Source organism: Monodon monoceros, unplaced genomic scaffold (assembly GCF_005190385.1).
Source record: "Monodon monoceros isolate NGI ecotype Baffin Bay Population unplaced genomic scaffold, NGI_Narwhal_1 Super_Scaffold_18, whole genome shotgun sequence".
Lineage (NCBI taxonomy): Eukaryota > Metazoa > Chordata > Mammalia > Artiodactyla > Monodontidae > Monodon > Monodon monoceros.
Window position 1 is genome coordinate 149387660 of NW_021703774.1, and position 25160 is coordinate 149412819.

The window sequence follows — 25160 nt, forward strand, 5'->3', positions numbered from 1 at the left end:
AACGTGAACTACAACTATATTCATTCTAGGACTCCAGGCATCAGTTTCCTAACAGGGCCTTTCCTTCTCATAATCTTTTCCATGGCAGCTTTGGCTAAACAACCACATATAATGTAGGAGAGCATCAAACTAAGGAATCTGTTGCCCTTGTTTGGACATTTCTGGGGAAAGGAGTCTTCAATCTTACTCTAGGCTAAAGTGAAAATGAGAAAAACTAAAGGGAGCCTGCTATTTAGGTACTATGATACAATGGAAAGAATGCAGGCTTTGGATCTCAAGGCCAGCTCTGCTACTTTTTAGGTATTTGACTCTTTCAAGGCCCAATTCAAATGCTAATTCCTTTAACAAGGAAGATGCCAAAACTGAGGCTCAGAGAAGTTAGGCTAAGCATACCAATGAGTAAAATAAATCAAGGAGAAAGGAGAACTCAATTCTGAAATTAAGTTTTGGAAATGGTCACATCTATTAGACTTCAAGCCAGAGATCCTAGCTCTTCATATAGCTAAATAGCCCTCAGCTGAGGGCAAGAAAAACAAAGCCTTCGCGGCCTTTGTCCTGTCCCCTTCACCTGCACTAAATAACGCGGAGCAACTGCTTTCCCCTAGTCACTAAAGCCATCATCCGCTAAATCGAGATATTCATGGCCAAACCAAGAGAAGTCTTATCAAGCTTTTAAACCCACGTGAGGCTTTCTAACGGAGGAATTATGGCTTTTCAACTGTGAGCTAATAACCTGAAATCATCTACCTTTGTTGTGTATTCCCATGTTTGCCTTAAAAGAAGAATCCAGAAACTCCTCCGTTAACAGCAACTTAAATGTGGTCAAAACAAGCAGTGTGAGTTCCAATATAATCCTTAATTATGTCTGGGAAGTCTCTTCCAATTTTTCTCATTATTTCAAATCCTGCCACAATCCAACTTGCTGCCCCAAATTTGTTCTGTTTGGTCCAGGTGACCTGGACTTTTGATTGTACTGAGGGGGAACTGAATCCCATTACTGAGAAGGAACTCACTATTTACTAACAGAAAGACCACTAAGCATTAAGTAGACTGAATAGCTTTGTCTGAAAGAGGCACTTTCCAATCTCCTACGGCTCAGGAGCAGAATTTTGATGCCATCTTTTCTGGTGAAGAAGGAAGGAGGAGAAAGTCATTTCATTCAAAAGCAAGAAAAAATTAGCTCCATGACACTGATCCATACCTATGAAAACTCACCTTTCTTTAACTGTCTTCTGTAGCTCTGTGAAGTCCTTTTTGAGGTTCTGTACCCTGTCCTGGTGCTGGGACAGGTCCAGGGCAAAGCCACAGGAGCTCAGGTCAGTGACCAGGTACTCAAGAGTGTCCAGGTTCTCCTGTTGGTCTTCCATTTCCAAATTGAGCTCCTGTCAAGGAAACAAGGAAATGTATTCAATCCTCTGGTCCTTGTAAATAATGACTCTAAAGAATGAAAGATATCTAGATTAAAGCTGGGGCATGTTCTCCCTTACTTGTAGAAAAAGAGGGAACAAGAAAAGAGGCATGGGGCTTCCCTGGTGGCACAGTGGTTGAGAGTCCGCCTGCCGATGCAGGGGACGCGGGTTCGTGCCCCGGTCTGGGAGGATCCCACATGCCGCGGAGCGGCTGGGCCCGTGAGCCATGACCGCTGGGCCTGCGTGTCCGGAGCCTGTGCTCCGTGGCGAGAGAGGTCACAGCAGTGAGAGGCCCGCATATCACAAAACACAAAACAAAACAAAAACAAAAAAAAAAAAAAAAGAAAAGAGGCATGTTCACCAGGTCAACTGCTAGATCAAAACATTAAATATGTAGGATTTCTCCAATCCACCTGAGAGTGGCTGGAAATTACAAAGGAGTCTTGTCTCCTTCAAACAAATCTTTAAAGATTCCAGAGGCAGCATGAGAGAATAAAAAGAATGGAAGTTTCTGGAGTACAACAGACCTGAAAGTCAATCATGGCTTTGCCCTTTACTAGCTTGTGATCTTAAGCTATTGAACTTCTCTAAGCTTCTGCAGTCTGTCTCTTCTTTAAAACAGGTAAACACACTCTTCACTATTATTTAACACTGTATTGACAATATTAGCCAATGCAATTAGGTAGGAGAAAACAATTTGTGGCATAAGAATTTGAAGAGGTACAACTATACTTGCAGATTACATGGAAGTATATTTGTAAAACCTCAGAGAATCAACAATACAACCAAATTGAACAGTGAAGTAATCCAATAAGCAAGAATATAAAATCAACATATAAAAATCAAGAATAATATAATAGCAACACAAAACGTACAATTTTAGGAACAGTACAAAACCTTTATGAATAAAACTTTGACTTCTGAAAGACATGAAAGCAGACCTGGAAAAAAAAGGAAAGATGTCCATAAAGCTATGGATGTATGTGTATGTATGCATCTATGTGTGCATATATGCATGTGTGAATGAATAAAGTAATGTGAGCCAAACAAATATACCAACTCTTTTCTCTAGGACTGATAAAGTTGATTCTAATGTTCATATGGAAAAATAAATGTACAATTATAGCTATGAGAAATCCTGAAAAAGAAAAAAAAAGAAAATGAAAAAAGAAATAAGGGCGATTAGCCTTACCAGATAGTAAAACATACCCAGAAAGCCTCTAGAATTAAAAATAGTATGCTATTCTTAATGAATAGAAAGACCAGTGAAATAGAATAGAAAATCAAGAAATAAACTTCAATACATAAGACATTTTGTATGTGATAAAGACAGATTCTCAAATCACTGGGGTAAAGATAGACTTTTCAAATAAATGATATTGGGAATAACTATATAGAACTTTGAAAAAACATGAACTTGAATTCATAGCTCATACTATACCTCACAATAAACTTAAATTGTTAAAGTATTCAAATGTAAAAGAAGAAAAAGAAAAGAAAAAAGGAAACCATTGGGTAAATTCCATCATAACCTGGGTGTGGCAAAAGGCTTTCAAACTATGACTAAAATTACAACTTCAATGAAAGAGTGATATCTCTGGTTTCAAGCTATACTACAAAGTTACAGTAATCACAACAGTATACTACTGGCACAAAAACAGACATATACATCAATGGAACAGAACAGAAACCCCAGAATATAAATCTAAATGGATAAAGAAGATCTCTCTCTCTCTCTCTCTCTCTCTCTCTCTCTCTCTCTCTCTCACACACACACACACACAGAGACAATGGAATATTACTCAGCCATAAAAAGCATGAAATCTTGCCATCTGTGACAACATGGATAGATCTAGAGTATATCATGCTAAGTGAAATAAGTCAGAGAAAGACAAATACTGTTGATCTCATACTTGAAATCTCAAAAACAAAACAAATGAACGAACAAACAAACAAAAACAGACTCATAAATACAGAGAACAAACAGGTGGTTGTTAGAGGGAAGAAGGTTAGGAGAATGGGTGAAATAGGTGAAGGGAATTAAGAGTTGCAAACTTCCAGTTATAAAATAAATTTAAGTCATGGGGATGTAATATACAGCATAAGGAACATGGTCAATAACACTGTAATAACTCTGAATGGGGACAGATGGTTACTAGCCTTACCATAGTAATCATTTCATTATGTATTTAAATGTTGAGTCACTATGTTGTACACCTGAAACTAACATAATATTGTATGTCAACTATATTTCAGTTTAAAAAAAAGTGATAAAATCTATTGTGTAAAAATTTTTTTAAAAAAACAACTTTTATATGGCCAAAAACACCATAAGCAATGTCAAAAGGCAAAGGACAAACTGTGAGAAAATATTTCCAACATGTTATAAAGGACTAATTTCCCTAATACAGAACTCTTGTAAGTTGAAAGAAAAAAAAAGATCAAACTCTTGACAGACGATAGCAAAATACATGAACCAATGATTTACAAATAAATGTCTCTTAAATGTATAAAAATATATTCAACTTAGAGAAGAAATAAAAAATTAAAACCACATTGAGATATGTTTTATTAATCAGATTAGCAAAAACTCAAATGCTTGACAATACATTCTATTGGTGAGGCTGCAGGGGAAATACATAGTACTGTCATACACTTCTGCTAGGGATGCAAAATGGGGAAATCCTCATGGAGGGAACTTGGCTACATCTAACAAAACCACACAACCGTTTACCCTCTGATGCAACAATTCCACTCTAGGAATTACTCTGAAGATACACTTCCAATAATACAGGGAAAAAACACAGAATTATTCACTACAGTGTCATTTTTAATAGCACAATTTTGGAAATAACCAGAACAAGAGTCTGGTGGAATAAACTACGGTTCATCCTCAAAATGAATGTATAGTTTAAAAACAACAAAAAAAGAGGAGGATATCTATGAATTAAGTGATTTCTAAGACATATTAAGTATAAAAGGAAAGTGCAAAAGATTATGTATTGTACCCCCTTTTGTGTAACGAAGAATTGGAAATGGTGTGTTTATTTTGGAAAAAATAAATAGAAATAATAAATGTGAAATCCACTACCTGTGGGGGTGAATGGGATAGAAGACACACGGAAGAGAGTGAGAGTATATCCTTATTCACTTTCCTACACCCTGAATATAACTTTTTGAAAAGTTTTGACTTTTGAGCTATCTTTTTTTTTTGAAATTTGAATTTTATTTTTTTATACAGCAGGTTCTTATTAGTTATCCATTTTATACATATTAGTGTATATATGTCAATCCCAATCTCCCAATTCATCACACCACCACCACCCCCTGCCACTTTCCCCCTGGTGTCCATACGTTTGTTCTCTATATCTGTGTTTCAATTTCTGCCCTGCAAACCAGTTCATCTGTACCATTTTTCTAGATTCCACATATATGTGCTAATATACGATATTTGTTTTTCTGTTTCTGACTTACTTCACTCTGTATGAAAGTCTCTAGATCCACCCATATCTCTACAAATGACCCAATTTTGTTCCTTTTTATGGCTGAGTAATATTCCATTGTATATATGTACCACATCTTCTTTATCCATTCGTCTGTCGATGGGCATTTAGGTTGCTTCCATGACCTGGTTACTGTAAATAGTGCTGCAATGAACATTGGGGTGCATGTGTCTTTTTGAATAATGGTTTTCTCTGGGTATATGCCCAGTAGTGGGACTGCTGGGTCATATGGTAATTTTATTTTTAGTTTTTTAAGGAACCTCCACACTGTTCTCCAGAGTGGCTGTATCAATTTACATTCCCACCAACAGTGCAAGAGGGCTCCCTTTTCTCCACACCCTCTGCAGCATTTGCTGTTTGTAGATTTTCTGATGATGCCCATTCTAACTGGTGTGAGGTGATACCTCATTGTAGTTTTGATTTGCATTTCTCTAATAATTAGTGATGTTGAGCAGCTTTTCATGTGCTTCTTGGCCATCTGTATGTCTTCTCTGGAGAAATTTAGGTCTTCTACCCATTTTTGGATTGGGTTGTTTGTTTCCTTAATATTGAGCTGCGAGAGCTGTTTATGTATTTTGGAGATTAATCCTTTGTCTGTTGATTCGTTTGCAAGTATTTTCTCCCATTCTGAGGGTTGTCTTTTCATCTTGTTTATGGTTTCCTTTGCTGTGCAAAAGCTCTGAAGTTTCATTAGGTCCCATTTGTTTATTTTTGCTTTTATTTCCATTCCTCTAGGAGGTGGGTCAAAAAGGATCTTGCTGTGATTTATGTCATAGAGTGTTCTTCCTATGTTTTCCTCTAAGAGTTTTATAGTGTCCGGTCTTACATTAAGTCTCTAATCCATTTTGAGTTTATTTTTGTGTATGGTGTTAGAGAGTGTTCTAATTTCATTCTTTTACATGTAGCTCTCCAGTTTTCCCAGCACCACTTATTGAACAGATTGTCTTTTCTCCATTGTATATCCTTGCCTCCTTTGTCATAGGTTAGTTGACCATAGGTGCGTGGGTTTATCTACACTTTCTATCCTGTTCCACTGATCTATATTTGTTTTTGTGCCAGTACCATATTGTCTAGATTCCTGTAGCTTTGTAGTACAGTCTGAAGTCAGGAAGTCTGATTCCTCCAGCTCCATTTTTTTCCCTCAAGACTGTTTCCGCTATTTGGGGGTCTTTTGTGTCTCCATACAAATTGTAAGATTTTTTTGGTCTAGTTCTGTAAAAAATGCCATTGGTAATTTGATAGAAATTGCATTGAATCTGTAGACTGCTTTGGGTAGTGTGGTCATTTTCACAATACTGATTCTTCCAATCCAAGGACATGGTGTATCTCTCCATCTGCTGGTATCATCTTTAATTTCTTTCATCAGTGTCTTATATAGTTTTCTGCATACAGGTCTTTTGTCTCCCTAGGTAGGTTTATTCTTAGGTATTTTATGCTTTTTGTTGCAATGGTAAGTGGGAGTGTTTCCTTAGTTTCTCTTTCAGATTTTTCATCATTAGTGTATAGGAATGCAAGAGATTTCTGTGCATTAATTTTGTATCCTGCTACTTTACCACATTCATTGATTAGCTCTAGTAGTTTTCTGGTGGCATCTTTAGGATTCTCTATGTATAGTATCATGTCATCTGCAAACACTGACAGTTTTACTTCTTCTTTTCCAATTTGTATTCCTTTTATTTCTTTTTCTCCTCTGATTGCTGTAGCTAGGACTTCCAAAACTATGTTTAATAATAGTGGTAAGAGTAGACATCCTTGTCTTGTTCCTGAACTTAGAGGAAATGCTTTCTGTTTTTCACCATTGAGAATGATGTTTGCTGTGGGTTTGTCATATATGGCCTTTATTAGGTTGAGGTAGGTTCCCTCTATGTCCACTTTCTGGAGAGTTTTTATCGTAAGTGGGTGTTGAATATTGTTAAAAGCTTTTTCTGCATCTATTGAGATGATCATATGGTTCTTCTTCTTCAATTTGTTAATATGGTGTATCACATTGATTGATTTGCATTTTTGAAGAATCCTTGCATCCCTGGGATAAATCCCACTTAATCATGGTGTATGATCCTTTTAATGTGTTGTTGGATTCTGTTTGCTAGTATTTTGTTGAGGATTTTTGCACCTATATTCATCAGTGATATTGGTCTGTAATTTTCTTTTTTTTGTAGTATCTTTGTGTGGTTTTGGTATCAGGGTGATGGTGGCCTCATAGAATGAGTTTGGGAGTGTTCCTTCCTCTGTAATTTTTTGGAAGACTTTGAGGAGGATGGGTGTTAGCTTTTCTCTAAATGTTTGATAGAATTCACCTGTGAAGCCTCTGGTCCTGGACTTTTGGTTGTGGGAAGATTTTTAATCACAGTTTCAATTTTACTTGTGATTGGTCTGTTCATATTTTCTATTTCTTCCTGGTTGAGTCTTCCAAGGCTATACCTTTCTAAGAATTTGTCCATTTCTTTCAGGGTGTCCACTATATTGGCATAGAGTTGCTTGCAGTAGTCTCTTAGGAGACTAAGAGACTCTTAGTTGTAATGCTACAAACTTCCCTCTTAGAACTGCTTTTGCTGCATCTCATAGGTTTTGGATTGTCGTGTTTTGTCATTTGTCTCTAGGTATTTTTTGATTTCCTCTTTGATTTCTTCCGTGATCTTTTGGTTCTTTAGTAACGTATTGTTTAACCTCCATGTGTTTGTGTTTTTTACGTTTTTTTCCCCTGTAATTGATTTCTAGTCTCATAGTGTTGTGGTCAGAAAAGATGCTTGATATGATTTCAATTTTCTTAAATTTACTGAGGCTTCATTTGTGACCCAAGATGTGATCTGTCCTGGAGAATGTTCCGTGTGCACTTGAGAAGAAAGTGTAATCTGCTGTTTTTGGGTGGAATGTCCTATAAATATCAATTAAATCTGTCTGGTCTATTGTGTCATTTAAAGCTTGTGTTTCCTTATTAATTTTCTGTTTGAATGATTTGTCCATTGGTGTAAGTGAGGTGTTAAAGTCCCCCACTATTATTGTGTTACTGTTGATTTCCTCTTTTATAGCTGTTAGCAGTTGCCTTATGTATTGAGGTGCTCCTATGCTGGGAGCATATATATTTATAATTGTTATATCTTCTTCTTCGATTGATCCCTTGATCATTATGCAGTGTCCTTCCTTGTCTCTTGTAACATTCTTTATTTTAAAGTCTATTTTACCTGCTTGAGTATTGCTACTCCAGCTTTCTTTTGATTTCCATTTGCATGGAATATCTTTTTCCATCCCCTCACTTTCAGTCTGTATGTGTCCCTAGGTCTGAAGTGGGTCTCTTGTAGACAGCATAAATATAGGTCTTGTTTTTGTATCCATTCAACGAGCCTGTGTCTTTTGGTTGGAGCATTTAATCCATTCACATAAAGGTAATTATCGATATGTATGTTCCTAGTACCACTTTCTTAATTGTTATGCATTTGTTTTTGTAGGTCCTTTTCTTCTCTTGTGTTTCCCACTTAGAGAAGTTCCTTTAGCCTTTGTTGTAGAGCTGGTTTGGTGGTGCTGAATTCTCTTAGCTTTTGATTGTCTGTAAAGCTTTTGATTTCTCCATAGAATGTGAATGAGATCCTTGCCGGGTAAAGTAATCTTGGTTGTAGGTTCTTCCCTTTCATCACTTTTAAATATGTCATGCCACTCCCTTCTGGCTTGCAGAGTTTCTGCTGGAAATCAGCTGTTAACCTTATGGGTGTTCCCTTGCATGTTATTTGTCATTTTTCCCTTGCTGCTTTCAATAAGTTTTCTTTGACTTTAATTTTTGCCAATTTGGTTACTATGTGTCTCGGAGTGTTTCTCCTTGCGTTTATCCTGTATGGGACTCTCTGCGCTTCCTGGACATGGGTGGCTATTTCCCTTCCCATGTTAGGGAAGTTTTCGACTATAATCTCTTCAAATATTTTCTCTGGTCCTTTCTCTCTCTTTTCTCCTTCTGGGAACCCTATGATGCGAATGTTGTTGCGTTTAATGTCCCAGAGGTCTCTTAGGCTGTCTTCATTTCTTTTCATCCTTTTTTCTTTATTCTGTTCCACAGCAGTGAATTCCACCATTCTGTCTTCTAGGTCACTTATCCATTCTTCTGCCTCAGTCATTCTGCTATTGATTCCTTCTAGTGTAGTTTTCATTTCAGTTATTGTATTGTTCATCTCTGTTTGCTTGTTCTTTAATTCTTCTAGGTCTTTTTTACACATTTCTTGCAACTTCTTGATCTTTACCTCCATTCTTTTTCCGAGGTCCTGGATCATCTTCAATAACATTATTCTGAATTCTTTTTCTGGAAGGCTGCCTATCTCCACTTCATTTAGTTGTTTTTCTGTGGTTTTATCTTGTTCCTTTATCTGGTACATAGCCTTCTGCCTTTTCATCTTGTCTATCTTTCTGTGAATGTGGTTTTTGTTCCACAGGCTGCAGGACTGTACTTCTTCTTGCTTCTGCTGTCTGCCCTCTGGTGGATGAGGCTATCTAAGAGGCTTGTGCAAGTTTCCTGATGGGAGGGACTGGTGGTGGGTAGAGCTCGGTGTTGCTCTGGTGGGCAGAGCTCAGTAAAACTTTAATCCACTTGTCTGCTGATGGGTGGGGCTGGGTTCCCTCCCTGTTGGTTGTTTGGCCTGAGGTGACCCAACACTGGAGCCTACCTGGGCTCTTTGGTGGGGCTAATGGCAGACTCTGGGAGGGCTCACGCCAAGGAGTACCTCCCAGAACTTCTGCTGCTGCTGAGACACAGCCACCCCCCTCCTCTTCAGGAGACCCTCCAACACTAGCAGGTAGGTCTGGTTCAGTCTCCTATGGGGTCACTGCTCCTTCCCCTGGGTCCCGATGCACACACTACTTTGTGTGTGCCCTCCAAGAGTGGAGTCTCTGTTTCCCCCAGTCCTGTCTAATTCCTGTAATCAAACCCCACTAGCTGTCAAGGTCTGATGCTCCAGGAATTCCTCCCCCCTGTTGCCAGACCCCCAGGTTGGGAAGCCCGACGTGGGGCTCAGAACCTTCACTCCAGTGGGTGGACTTCTGTAGTGTAAGTGTTCTCCAGTTTGTGAGTCAACCCACCCAGCAGTTACGGGATTTGCTTTCATTGTGATTGCACCCCTCCTACCATCTCATTGTGGCTTCTCCTTTGTCTTTGGATGTGGGGTATCTTTTATGGTGAGTTCCAGTGTCTTCCTGTCAATGACTGTTCAGCAGTTAGTTGTGATTCCGGTGCTCTCACAAGAGGGAGTGAGAGCACGTCCTTCTACTACGCCATCTTGAACCAATCTCCAACCTCCGATACTTTTTAATTCCCAAAATAGTTTCTTCAAGATAGATATTATTATTGCATGAGAATTTAGTCAACTGTTGATCCTTTAGAAAGCAGTCTTGGAAAATCTGAGCTTTCTTAATGTTTCACATATTTAAAAATAAAACTTTACAAAGAAAAATAAAATCCTGGAGTTGAATACAAATAGAAACAAAGAAAGCTAATTATGTAAGAAATTACAGGGAAAAAAAATTCAGGTAACTTTGAACGTAGTATACAGTAGGTCAGAGTCTCAGGACAAAAAGAAATCTAAAGAAATCTTGAATTTTACTTAGTAGGTTTGTTATTGGTAGAAATAATAGTGTAATTCCAAAGTGATCTTATTTTATTGTAGGATATAGCAAATAATATATTAAGTTGTTGGAAACGAGGGTTCTCCCTGTGGGCAGAGGAAGATACAAATAGAGAATGGAGGGAGAATCCTATGGTGTTGAGTTGGAGCTGGATTATCAGTATGAATACATGATATAAAAAACTTTCAAGATTTCCTAATCCTATCCACATAAAGGACCTAGAAGCAATGACACCCTAATGGCTCATCTAGTTATCTGGATTTTGATATCTAATTACACTTCCCCAGTAGAAATAGGGCTCCTTGGAGAAACAGGTGATTTCAGGTATGGGACAGGGAAACTACGAGGTGACCATGACACATCTTATTGTGCCAGAAAGTAAGAGAGCGCTCATATACTGGTAGGGACATGTCAGAAAGACCAGGAGACAGCTTAAAGGGGCACCCACTGACCAAATTTGAAAACGTTTGAGCATAAAAAAGAACAATGATGATAATGAAAATGGAAGCCCATAGGGATACTCTTTTATATATTTATGAAGAGAGAAAAAACAGCAATTGGTGGATCCAGGTGAAAAGTATGCTGATGTTTATTGTGCTGTTCCTTTTACTTTTCTGTAAGTTTAAAAAATTTCAAAACAAAAAGCAAAAAGTTAGGAGAGCAAACCAAACAAAACAATGAGATCGCAGTACAATATGGAAAACGTTAGATAGTTGGATAAACCCAAAGCAGCAATGTGAGAATACAACCATGTTGAGGTACTACAGGTGGGAATGTGGGCAGGTGCAGCCATTCTGGAGCTCAAGTTAGCTACTACTTGGTCAAATTAAGTACAGGCAGGTACTATGACCCAGCAATTCTGCTCCTGGATATACATCTATATCTACGGGAGGTAATAACTCTTCACCAAAGATTTTCAGCTCTGCACCTACTAGATATACGGTAGGTTTACATTTCTCCACCCCCTTGAAAGTCGGCTATGGTCATGTGAAACTTGCTTTGACTAATAAAATGTAAATGGATATGATATGTCCTCTTCCCCTTGCAGTAGTAATCGTGAAAACATATGTCAGGATGAAGTTTCCATCAACTTGAAAGACTGAGTGACCTTGATGAGCTAAGTATTCCTGCTGATGTGGGTTGAACATGTAATATGAGTGAAAAATAAATCTAGTCGGTGTTTTTAAAAAATGAACAAACAATATCTAGCTTACAGGATGGCTGTGAGAATTCTTTAAGACAATGCAGGTAAAGTTTCCAGTACATTGACTGACATATTATGTGTTCAGTAAATATACTTTTTTCCTTGCCTTTCTTTCCCCTTTATTCTGCCCATCTGGCAGATATATCCTTACCTGGATCTGTTGGAAGAAATGTGCAATATCTTGATCTGGCTGATTCCCAGAGGCCAGCAACCGACTTTTGTTTTCCATGAATCGCTGCAGCTTATCAGAGAGATGCTCAAACATCTCTGCCTGGGGCAGAAGCTTCTTTAGGGAGCTCTCCTTTTCTTGCTGCTGTAGCCGGAGCTGTTCGAAGCGCTGGCTCACCTCGGCCAGTTTGCCCTGCAGCACTGCGGCCGAGTTGCTGTCTGCTGTCTCCGTGAATCGGGTCACCATCTCACGTGTGGCCTCCAAGCTGCTCTTCTGCCGAGCAATGTCCTGCTTCAATTTCTGTCATCAAGAACACGTCTGTCAGCTCCTGGCTCACTTATTCCAGGATATCTGAGCCACAAACTAATAAGCTTCTAGTAACTACATGCTCACCTCCTCAAGGAAGGTTGGAGGATTGCAATTGAAACTTCAGAATACCATCAATACCCTTAGTTCTCCACCCCATGTGACCAGTGACTTTGCCATCACCACTTTTCCTCAAGCTTACCAATGGTTTGGAAATTGGGTAGACAAACCTTTACATGGATTAGTCAACATTTCTAAGTCTTATTAGAAGATTAATGGAAATGAATTCTTTTCCTGATACTTTTTCAAAATGATATCATTATGGAACATGGCAAATATACCCTCTATGCTAACTCTTGGGGCGCAGGTCTCACCATGTTAGTGGCCAGGGCTTCCTGTATGACTCCTGATGACAGTGGTGCCACCTTCTCCTCTTCCAGGTTATTTTCAACTTCACTGATGGACTGCAACAAGCTGTCCAGGCTTTCCTGGACACTCTGAGACTGGGCAATGGCTTTCTGCAGCAGAGCAGAGCGCTCTGCCAAGCTACTGGAGAGGCTTTGGAAATGGCTGAGTATGGAATCTGGAAATTCAAGGCCATGAGAAGAGAGAGTGGGGACAATTTTTGTGTTGCACTTTAAAAAGAAAACATTTAAATTGTACATGTTAGTTATAATAACAACAGAAATCAAGACAAACAGAAAGAAAAATAAGCCTAAATACATCACTATTTGAACCAAATTCAAGAAGCATTATATATTTAGCACCTACTAAGTGCCAGAAATTGTGCTCGATGCTGAGGACTAAAGATTATTATGATAAAGTCCCTGCCTTCTACAAACCTTAAAACTCTAAAAGAGAGCATAGGTAGTGGAAGGCACATCAACTAACCATAATAATAAAATCATAAGTGCTATATGGGTACTAGGAGTACTGTACTAGAGAAACCCGAAGGAAGAATGATTAGTTCTTATCTTTTACTTCTTCTTGGGGGTCGGGGCGGGGGTGGTGTCAGGACTTTACAAAGGAAGTAACTTCCCGGTTACATCTTGAAGCATGAGCAAGATTTCATCATGCATGGTAAGGACTCAATAAATGTTAGCAGCTAAGCAATAGGAAAAACTTCAGGGGTAAAGTAATGAGGAAATGACTTGGGAAAGGAAAGAAGTCGGGTGTGGCTAGAAGGCGAGTGCCTGGGGAAAAGATGTTGAAGTCAGACCATGAAGGCCTCGTATGGTGTAAGAATAAAGTTCATTAGAGGGTGAGCTATTCGTGTTTATATCCATAGCCCCTAGCTAGCACCACAGATACTTGTACAACACAATGTGATATGTTACAGAACAGAGGCACATACTAGGAATTAGGGGAACACTCTGGCTATCGCTGCTTCATACCTGTAGTTTCTTGAACATGCTTGTGGTCTGGGGCTGGCTCCCCTTCAATTTCCATGAGGTCATGAGCTACCTTTTGGAGCTTTTCTACAGGTACTTGATGTTCAGCCAATTCCTCCTGCAACTGCTGCTTGTCCATGAAAAAGGACAAAAGAAAACCATCACAGTGCATAATCAAAGCTGGTTCTAGGGATTGAGAGCTACTGAGCAGCTTTATAGAATAAATTCTGTTTATCCATAGCCACAGACATCAGAATAAAGTTTTTAGGAATCATATGTTGTCCACGGCATCCCAACCACTGCCTTTAACCTATGCAAGCATTTGCTTCGCTTTGAAGCTACTCTAAGCCATGCAGCACAACAGCTTGTGTATTGGCTCACCTTTGTGGTCACAAGCTGCTGTTGCAGGACCCCAGGGTCAGAGGCAACAGTTTCTGAGAGGAGCTTCTCCACGTTGGCCTCACAAGCTTTCATCCAGGCCTGCAGGCTTTCGGCACTGCTCTGGAACTGCTGATACTGGCCTAGCAGCAAGTTCAGGTGAGCGCCCAGTCGTGTACACTGCGCCATAAGAAAAAAAAAAAAAAAGAAGGGAAAGCAGACTTAAGTGGGTCAGGCCAAAGGCAGCAGCTTCCCAGGCACAGTCCAAAGAGCTCTGGCTATGTTACAGGGAGCTGACTGTAACTATAGTTAAGGTTAGTGTGGGCCCCCACAGATAGATGGTAGCAACAATTTTCTGTAAGTGGGGTCCTGACTGTTTGATCCATACTATCCACCTCCACTTTATTATATACCTGGGAAGATTTAGTTGTATGACAAGCCACCAAAGAAATATACATCAGGTTGCAGGCAAAGGTGGGGACTGAGAGGTACAAAACGTGTTCTTTTGGGGGTGAAAGATGTTGGCAAAAAGCACAAAACAGGTAAGAAGAACTGACTGGATTCTATATCTTGGGAGCTAAAGGGAGTTCTTTGATAGGGAGGAAGATAAGGATTTACCCTAGATGTTCTGACCAGGAATAAAGACTGTGTATTTGGTTTAAGTCTCCCTGTGCTCTGTCTCTTGGGAGACCATGGCTGCTGGTCAGGACACAGGGAGGTGAGCACTTCCACCTTCACCACTGCAGTGAGACATACCCCTGGATATTGCTCAGATCAGGCATGAGCCCCTGGGCCTCTATATTTTGCAATTTTTCAGAACTCATAAACACTCATTCTACCCATGGTCAATCTACAAATCAGCTTGTTCACTGTGTCTGAGGTTCTTATTGTAAGCCCCAGAAACCACCCACAGTTGTGTGAGGGCTGCCATGACTGTTTCACCAGGGGCTGCCAGGAACCTCTCCTCTACCTTTGAATGGAGAGCACTGTATCTTTCTGTTGCATCCTTCAGCTTGTCCTTCACTAAGGTTCCAGTTGCTGATGGTTCTTTGCCTTCCTCAAGGCTGTTTTCTGTGTCCAAGACTTTCTGTCCTGAGATAGTCACAAATCTCAAGTCTCCTTTGTGGGAAATTACGTCCTCCGAGAAGCTCCCCTGTCGCTTTAGTAGGGCGGGAAGGGCCTCAGGGCTGCTGTCTCGCTTGTGCATGTTCTCCAGCTCTTTCTCAGACCGTTCCAGCCAGTTTTCAAACTCTCGATGATCCTGCAGAAACTTCTGCAGCTCATCCCGTAGTGTCTGCACCTGCTTCAGTTCTGCCTCTGACTGGGCCAGGGAAGTCACATACTGCTCCTTTAGTTCTCCGAGCTTTTCTTGCAGCACCTGCTGCTCCTCGGGTGTGAGATTGTGGCCATGCTGGTCCAGGAAGGCCTGAGCAGACTGGGTGGCCAGGATGAAATTTTGCTGCTGCGACAGCAATTCTTGGTGACGAGCCTGGCAAAAATCCCCCCAAACAAAGGACAATCAGTACGGAAACCACAATAACTTGTTTATGTCTACAGCCAGAAGTAGGGAGAGATCTCAATAGGTCACTTTTCCAGCTGCTCAGAAATCATTAATATCTCTCACTCTCTATGCATTATGCCATCTACTAATCCCAGATGAACTGACTCATCTAGGATCTGACAGTTTTCATGTATTATCTCATAATACTCGTGCCACCATCTGTAGTGCAGGCCGACCATATAATTCCCATATCAAGGATGGGATAAGTGAATACCAAAAAGGTGTTGTATGTCTTGACTAAGGTCATGCAGATGGTTAAGGGACAAACTGTGACTTGAACCTGACTCTCTTCATCACTAAACTACCCCAGATCTAAGAGAAGGTACAAATGGCCAACTAAAACTACCCACACTGATGGAAGCAGACAGTAAGCTGCATAAGTCATACATATGACGGCATAAAAACTGCAAATGCTAAGCTGTGAAATGTGTCATTCACATATCCTTGAAGACTGTCCCTACTAGAAAAAATGTTGGAAAATTAATTCTTTAAATAAACAATTTGTATATTAGTGAGAAGAGACTGTATTTCTGGATAGTACAGGTAATCTGTACGTTTTATTTGTATGTGTTATGTCAAATATGTACAGACATGTAGAACTTTTTTCTGTTTCAGTGGAACGTAAGTTCTTTTAGGACAGTTGTGGTTGCTTGGTTTTGTTCCTAAAATGTTCTTCCTGAGTCTAACAGAAGTCACTGGGAGCTCAGTAAGTGTTCTTAACTATCTATACTGTTTATGCAACTCCCTAGAGAAGGACAATAGCAACCTGATAGCTTCAGCTTCCGACGTCATCTCAGGGAAGCTGGGGTGACAAATATATCCTGCTCAAAGAGACAGTAAGGGACAGTACTACAGCTGTCTGTATACTGCCCAGATGTCCCCACTCTCATCCACCCACAGGTAAGACAGTGTCCTTCCTAGATGGAGCTGCCAGCAAGCAGTATCAGGAAGCCCCTGTGACAGCAGGACCATTTCTGCTCTGTGCCAAGACTGCCATGGCTTTAGGGTACACACTACAATGGATCTTCCAAGCACAGAAGTAGCATGCAAGAGGCAGAAATCCTATGAATACAAAATAAGGCAATGGCCCACACAGGCTGTTCAACAGAAGCATGTCAGCTAAACCAGTTTTGTACGCTATAAAGGTATCACTAACGTATGTGATCCGTGTGTCTTCCAAGTTCCCTAAATACTCTTTCAATCATGTAATACAATATACCTGCATATGTCAGTTAATGTCTTGGAGATGGTGGATCTGGCTGGTTCACTGGTTTATCTCCAATACCTGTCATGCATCAGGCCCTCAATATTTGCTGAATAAATAGATGAGTAGAGATGAGTAAGAAATAGTTTCCTAAGGGCAGCAGGGAACTATTAAAAGGGTTAAGCAGGGACACAGCATCTTAAAAAGATCACTTAATAGTGTGGGAATGGACTGGAGGGTAAAAGCCAAGAGTCAAGGAGACCAGAAGTTACTATAACACAAGTGAGAGCTGATAGCAGTCTGAACTGCAATTAATATCTCGATGGAGATAAAAACGTGTGGATGATTTAAAAAGAGCTATAAGAAGCGTGGGGTTGGATGACTGATTCAATATGGGAGAGTGAGGGAAGGAAAGGAATCTAGGGTGATGTTTAGTCCAGGCAAGTAAGTAGGAATACAGGAAGGAGAACATGTTCAGTGGGGGAGGGGTATTTTAGAAAATAGGAGGTCTAGTTCTCAGGTTGAGGTGCCTGTGGTTCCAAGTTGCAAATAGGCAGATGGATTTATACACTGGTTTGAAGCTCAAGGCAGGCATCTGGGCTGGAGACAAATATATACATGGAAACCACTAGTACAAATGGGAAGTGAGGTGTCGTGGGTGGATGAGATTACCCAAGGAAAATATATTCTGAAAGACGAGAAGAGGCCTAGGCTACAACCTGGAAGCATATCAGTATTTCAAAAGCTGGCCAGAGGAAAGGGAGGAGGATTATCAGGGCAGATAGTGCTATGGAAACAAGGCAGAAACTATTTCAAGGGGAGTGGTCAAGACTGTCAAGGCTACTGAGAAATCAAAGAAGATATGAACTGAGAAGTGCTCACTGGACTTAGGGCAGGAGGTTATGGTGACTTGCCCAGGGTAGCAGAGATTCACCCAGCATTGTAAGAACAAGCTAACATGCTCACCTTCAACTTCTCACATTGCTTGTCCAGCGTCTCTGGGGCTTGGTTCACCCCCATGTGACCATCAGTGGTATCCAAGGCTCCTTTCTCCAGGTTACCTCCTGAGACCTGCTCCATCTGTCCACCCAATGATCCCACTGAAGTCAGCCAATCCAAGAGAGCATCGATCTTACTCCTGTTCTCTTCCAGTTCCTTTGCTGCTTTACTCTGAAAGCCACAGGGGGAGTCTAGTGAGAAGGCCTTAGATACTCAGCTATGAACCAAAGGTTAAGTAAAGGGGAAGACATTTAGGCTTAAAAAAAAAAAAAAAAAAAAAAAGCAGCAGCAGCTCTAAGGCTGGGTATAAACAGTCTTTGCACCCACAGAGAAAAATAAGCATCTTCTAAATCTGTTGAAAAGTAATTTAAAACAATCCCTAAATTTGATCTATATCTCACTGCTTTTAATAAAGGAGCAGGAGGGCGGCAAATCCCAGGATTCGAAAGGGCTTTGTTAAGAGATGATTTAGTGCTGGCACCTCCAAGCTTTATGGAATCCTTTCTAGGTACGCAGAAGTTATACACTGCCTTGGTAGGATACAAAATAGCACAGTCACACTCAATTACCTTTCTGTTCTTCCTTAAGGAAAATGCAGACTACTCCCAGCGTTTTCTCTGCCAAGTAGAGCACTGAATGCTGAAACTTGTCTCTCAAATTCTATTTTCTGACTCTTCAAGTACTTTAATAAAACAGGTTATGCCAAGTGATATATTCATGTATTTCAGAATTCATCTTCAGGTAACTTACTTCTCTTTCCACATTCTCTACCTCCCTCATTAGTGTACAAGTTCACAGCCAGAAAAAGAACTTTGATTCAATAAGCCAGTGCTGAGTGGGGTGCAGCAGACCATGAGACTTTACCTTCTTTTAGGTTTATCCCAGTGCCATGACTTCCCACTGAAACTACAGTGGCAGCTTGAGGATAGCTTGTGGCCCGTTAAGACTGCCCAGGTATTTTCACTAGTACCCTTGGATCGCCAGTCCAGATTCATGTTAGAAATATGCCATTTGCTTTTTCCCCAAGGATGACGATGATGATGGTGATGATTTGGAATATGAACTTACTACCAACTATTCCTGACTTAAAGTCCTTCAGGATGTTTCTTATAAAAATAAATATTGGCTCACAGATCTGCTCCTGAATTAACCCTTTTTTGTGATTCTATGCTCTCTGTAAAGCAGTTTCCCTTCATTACCTTTTATTTGTGTAGGTACCAAAATTTTCTTTTTTGAAAAATACCAAGCATCACAGCAGTCTGGTTACCTTTTCAGTCTCCTGCTGTAAGGCTGAGGTCACCACTTCCTCCAGCTCCTTCTGGGCCAGCTTCGTCCTTTCCTGGAGAGCCTCATACTGCTCCTTAGCCTGATGAAGTTTCTCCCGGAGAGCTGTCAACTCATGCGGGCTCAGCTTAGCTTGGTTCTCCTCCAGGAACCCTTCCGTGTCTTTGACAACACTGGCAAATGAGGTGGCATGATTCTGAATGTCACCCTGTAAATCCTTAACATACGAAAACAGGATGGCAGAGGCTTCAACTTTAGAACTTCTAAGACCTCTCAACAGCATGAAGATGAATGACTAGGATGACATTATCTGCAATTGACGTATGTCTCTGAGTATAATTTGCTTAAGGTTTATGCCTAAACCAGTGGAGATAATAAAATTTTAAATGCTTCTAAATTAAGAAACTTTTTAAATATTTAATTTTCTAAGAAAAATTTAAATTTAAATTTCTAAGAAGATATTTAGTGAAGACAAAAAAGGAGACCGCCCATAAACATGATTTTTATTCTGCAATGAGTTATCCTCAAAGAGATCATTCTTCTATAAAGAAGAGTTGACAACAGGATTCTAGCGGAGTTGAGGCCTGGTTGGTCCTTTATAACTCTCTTGGTTATCACTCCTTAATCCTAATGTAGCCTATAAGGCCCAGAGTGATCTGGGTCCTACCCTCCAGACTCATCATTCACTAATCTTCCTTTTCTTCTTTGCAGTCCAATTGAACTAGCTTTCTTTCAGCTCTTGAATACATTGTGCTCGAGCCCATTCCCACCTCCAGACTGATGTACAGGCCTCTGCCTGGCAATTTTCTTCTTCCTCCCACACCTTCATGCATCAACCCCTATGTACCCTCTGTTCCTCAGTTTAAGTGACACTTCTTTAAGGTAATCTTGATATCCAAGTCAAGACTGGGTCTCTCTGTTATATGTTCTCATGTAACTTTTCCTTTATAGATACAATACTGAATAAATTATATGTTCATTTTTGTGATTATTTGTGTAATGTCTGTCTTTTCCACCACACTGTAAGCTTCATGAGAGCAGGGGCGTTTACCATTATGTTATTGGCACTAAGCACTGTGCCTGGCGCATAGCAAGCCTTTATAAATACTTGAAGAAATGAAAAAAATGAGTTAACTCTTACTGACCTTCAAGTCACTTTGGTTCTTCTGCAAAGCAGAGAGATCCTGCTGGGTGGCTCTACCTTGATGGCCAGCCAATGCTCTTTCTGCCTGTCCTACCCAGTTGCAAAGATCCTCCAGTTTCTGGTGACAGGTATTTTGTTGTTTCTGCAGGGTCTAATTAAAATGCAAAGGGGCCAAGAGACAATTAATGATTCTCATTTTATAAATACAAGATAACTCCCTGAAATGTAAAACAGGAAGGTTATATCTCAAGGATGGAAAAGTTGGTGGGAGACTAGAGGAGGAAAAGGCACAGAAATCATATTCAGAAAGCTCCCCTCAATTGGATCGTCTGTTAATCTGGGGCTATGGTCGGGATTATAATCAGGGGTGATTTGGGATGAGAATGCTCCCAGGTTTTGGTCTGGAAGCTCCTTTGCCAGACTGCTGTTATTATCCTTGGAAATGGAGAACAGAGAGCCCAGATGCTTAAAATCCACAGATGATATTGGTGGTAATAATAAATTAGTGGTTCTGATCAATTCTACTGGAACTGGATGATACACTACATGTTAAGTCATAATATGGAAAATTAGAAGGACTAGACAAGGAGTAAAAATCAAGAAACTGGATAGTTTATAAGCTAATTGAGTTTCTTAGTAATTGAGCTGATTTTATATAAATCAAACTTCTCACAAATGCAGACACCCACTAAATGGAATGATTACATGCCAGGCATGAAGGGCTTGGCTATTTTGAGAAGGGAACTGCCCCAGAATAGCAACGGGCTCAGTCCTTCAGGTGTCTATACCATTACCCAAGAGAAAAGCCAGCCCAAGGGGAGGAGGGAGTACGCTTCTGTGCCTGATCCTTTCTCCAGACCTCTCAGTCGCATGACACTGAAGCACCTGATTGAGCAATTGAGCATGATGTGTTCTCCTGACCATCCTTCTAGAACCGTTTTCCACCAGTTTCTACCTTCTGATGGTGTTTTAGTCACCTGCACTTACAAACAGGTGCCCAAATTGGCCCTCTCTCCCCCTCTTTAGGACAAATAGAAGGACTCTGGAAGAGAACTCCTAAGAGTTCTTCAGCTGTAAAACAGGATCTTCATGGGTTAGGATGGGTGCAGACTGAATCTGAAAAAAGCAAAGCAAACAAGTTAACACACAGACATACACATGCATTCAGGGCAAATATAGAGAGAAGCAGAGCATTTCTGACAATAACAAGGTTAATAAACATTGTGGAATTAATTACACACTGAGAGAGAATGTTCACATGCAACTGTATCACCTTCTGCAGCTCAGGAGCCTATCCTGGATGCGGGCTGTGTCTTAAGGTGGCCCAGACCAATGCTATTTCGTTAATTATCCATAAGCTACACCAGGCTATATAGATTCCCAAGTGAGGACACTGCAAATTTCCAGATATGGAAGGTAACCTAGTATTTTACTTCAAATTCAATACAGTTCAAACAACTAAGCAGTAATAAGGGACATACAGACTTGACTTTAAGCCTTTAATATCCTTTAAGCCTGACTCAAAAGCTCAAGTCTACTTTGCACAATATTTAATAAAAGAGACCCTGAGACAGTTTTGCTGGTGACAAGGACAATTCTAGTATCATCTTGCTGAATTCCAACTTATTATTCAAACAGCAGAAATGGCATAAGCATCATTCTTGGTATTGTAAGGTTATGATGTTACCATTAATGCAATTATGTTGAGTCCTGCAAGAAGAGGCTTGTGATAGAAGGTGGTGAGATGATTAGTTGTTTCCCCCCACCCCCCAGAATGTATCAAGAGTGCTTCTACACACCGTTTTCCAATAACTGAATAAGCACTGGGCACAACAGTGTAAAGAACGGTGCTAGAAAATAATAACTTCAAATGTGCTAAAAAATTAATATGATTCTGATAAAAATCTTTTTGTCAGCTGTTTGAAGGTGGTCAGGGAATCTTACTGTTAATCATTTGAAAAGCCCCAGAATAAAACTGATTTCAGGACCATTCTTCTCAAGAGCTCAGAGTACCTAAATGTTCCTAACAGTCCTCAAAAGAATGCTGAGGGAGAGAGTAGGAGAAATAAGGGCTAGGGATAAAATTTTCATTTGAAAGTCAGAGACAGTGAGACACAGTGACAGTAGAGTCTCACTAAAAAGAAAACGCTTGCACAGGCATACACACGTAAACACACGTATTCTCTCTCACACACACACACATAAAACCAAAAACACGGCAAGAAAAACGGCCAGAAGAGCTGCCTCCTGGACCAGAACCAAACTGGCCTGAACCAATCAAAACTGGTAAACGCAGGCTCCTGGAATCATGACAAACGGACTCTGGCCAGAAAACCCGAAGATACAGGACATCCCAGAGACCAACTGAGCCCAGCTTCTGGTTCAGCCTGACCTTAAGCCGGGCTGCCTGCTCCATCTGTTGAAGACGGCCCTGCAAGGCATCCACCTGGGCTGTGGTCCGTTCCACATGGTCCTGGAAGGACCTCTGCAGTTCATTCAGAAGCCTTAGCATCTGTCGGTTCTGCTGAGGAGGCAAGTCCTGGGCGTGCTCGGAGATAAAGAACTGAATATCAAAGGCAAGTGCATCCAGCTGAGATTTCCTCTCGGCCATGGGCTGTTTCAAATCCTACGGTAAGTGGAGAAAGGAAGAAAAAGAAAAAAGAAACTTCTTATTCTCTGTAGAAGCAGAAGCTGTTGGTTCTAATCAAAGAATCAACATGATCAAACAGAGGTTAATTTCTTGCATTTTTATAACTGACACTGATAATTTCTAGGGCCAAACCGAAGTCTCTCTCACTTCTGGCCTCTCCAAACCCCTCGCATATTACAGTTAGGTCTTCTTTACTAGCCCTTGATTTCTAAATGCACTAAGCTTTCAATTATTTATAATAACAGAATTACAGTACAGCTAATCCCAGGTGTCTGTGAAAAAATGTATTTTTTTAAGTTTTGGAAAGTATAACATGAATTTTTGGTCTGAGATATATCTGTCTAATTGTATTTTCTTAGATTCAAATACCTATTTGTATTTGTCTAGCCCTGAGTACCTGGTAGGCCAGAAGTGAGAAAATATTCAATTTATTTTTGGTTCACTGAAATTTGACTTTTAGAGTAAATAATGTTGCTTACACATTTTAAAACTGTAAAGGATTACAGTCAGACTTTCTTATATAATAGTTATATTGCTTCTTTAAAGCAGTAGAAAACTGCCTAAACACTAGAATTTATCTGTTTTCAGACAATTAAAAAGCATGCAATTTTCCCACAAACATTTAGTGATCATCAACTATGTTATACTGGATGCAATAAAAAACATAAAAACAAGTAAGATATCTACACATCTATCACTTTGAAATTGAGCGTAGTCAGCAATCTTGAAAAGCAGGCTGGGAGGAGGGCTTCTAGATATTTATCGCAAGACTATATACTTCCTTCATGTGTGAACACATGGATTTGGGAAACTGTCACTAAGGAAAATGAGGCTTAGGCTGTGGCTCTCTTTCTATAACAGAATTTGTATAAGGTATAACTAGGCAAGGATCCCAATGCATAAGATGCTCTGTTTTCATATCTCATACTGTATCTTAGAAATTTTTCTCACCCTTGCTTCTTTTAGTACTCTGCCCGTGAACAGATAAAGTCTGCTACTCATTCCTCCAATGGTATATTTGGATAAAAGGCTATGAAAGAAGAAGGCAGGCCAACTCTTGCAAGATAAAGAGGGACGAGCTTGCATACAAGGAAGCCTGACCACAGACAACATTTAGGTCTGTATCTCCTAAGACTGGGGAAAATGAAGAGGATGGAATAGGAGGGAACATCTCTAGCTCTGCTCTGACTTTAGAAAGAGTTTTAGGAGAGGAATATCTGTGGCAGAGCATGGATAAACCAACGTGAGTATCACCTGATATTACTTTAAGTATAACCAAAAGAAACAACAATGTTGGAAGTGGGGATGGGGGAGAGAATCCTCGGCTCATATGTATCTCAGAATCTTTAACTTTCTCTCTCTGACTTATAAAAAGAATCACGTAACTTGGAGTTTGACAAAAAGAAAACCATCTCTCGAGATCAGAGGTCGGCAATCTGCAGTCCCCGAGCCAAATCTGCCTGCCACCTGTTTTTGTAAATAAAGTTTTTTTTTTTTAAAATAAGTTCATATTTTCCAACTTCACTTTTTTTTTAAATTTATTTTTGGTTGTGTTGGGTCTTCGTTTCTGTGCGAGGGCTTTCTCTAGTTGCGGTGAGCGGGGGCCACTCTTCATCGCGGTGCGCGGGCCCCTCACTATCGCGGCCTCTCTTGTTGTGGAGCACAGGCTCCAGACGCGCAGGCTCAGTTGTTGTGGCTCACGGGCCCAGATGCTCCGCAGCATGTGGGATCTTCCCAGACCAGGGCTCCAACCCATGTCCCCTGCATTGGCAGGCAGATTCTCAACCACTGCGCTACCAGGGAAGCCCATAAATAAAGTTTTATTGTAACCTGTCCACAACCATTTGTTTATGTACTGTCTATGGCTGCTTTCATGTTTCAACAGTAGAGTTGAATGGCTGCCACAGAAACAGGTCACCTGCAAGGCCTAAAATATTTACTATCTAACCCTTTATAGAAAAAGTTTGCAAATCCATGCTCTAGATCACTGATCAAAGCTGGTGTGTGAGAGGAAAACATAGGCAGAACACTCTAAGACATAAATCACAGCAAGATCCTTTTTGACCCACCTTCCTAGAGAAATGGAAATAAAAACAAAAATAAACACATGGGACCTAATGAAACTTAAAAGCTTTTGCACAGTAAAAGAAACCACAAACAAGATGAAAAGACAACCCTCAGAATGGGAGAAAATATTTGCAAACGAAGCAATTGACAAAGGATTAATCTCGAAAATATACAGCTCCTGCAGCTCAATATCAAAAAAACAAACAACCCAATCCAAAAATGGGCAGAAGACCTAAATAGACACTTCTCCAAAGAAGATATACAGATTGCCAACAAACACATGAAAGAAT

At 40.2% G+C, this 25160-nt stretch overlaps 1 protein-coding gene across 18 annotated transcripts in view; it reads right to left on the reverse strand.

Moving 5' to 3' along the window:
• Window positions 1–25160, reverse strand: part of MACF1 (microtubule actin crosslinking factor 1) — a 342346-nt gene that overhangs the window by 96466 nt on the left and 220720 nt on the right. For 14 of the 18 annotated variants that reach the window (XM_029231096.1, XM_029231102.1, XM_029231098.1 and 11 more), the window contains 10 exons: window positions 22546–22779; window positions 20155–20304; window positions 18993–19226; window positions 17693–17896; window positions 14932–15450; window positions 13965–14141; window positions 13587–13710; window positions 12567–12775; window positions 11869–12186; window positions 1216–1382 (listed from right to left, as the gene is read on the reverse strand). In XM_029231096.1, coding sequence (XP_029086929.1) covers window positions 1216–1382; window positions 11869–12186; window positions 12567–12775; window positions 13587–13710; window positions 13965–14141; window positions 14932–15450; window positions 17693–17896; window positions 18993–19226; window positions 20155–20304; window positions 22546–22779 — 2336 coding nt within the window. The remainder of the gene's footprint in view (window positions 1–1215; window positions 1383–11868; window positions 12187–12566; window positions 12776–13586; window positions 13711–13964; window positions 14142–14931; window positions 15451–17692; window positions 17897–18992; window positions 19227–20154; window positions 20305–22545; window positions 22780–25160) is intronic. The other 4 variants (XM_029231113.1, XM_029231111.1, XM_029231110.1 and 1 more) reach the window with 1 other exon arrangement.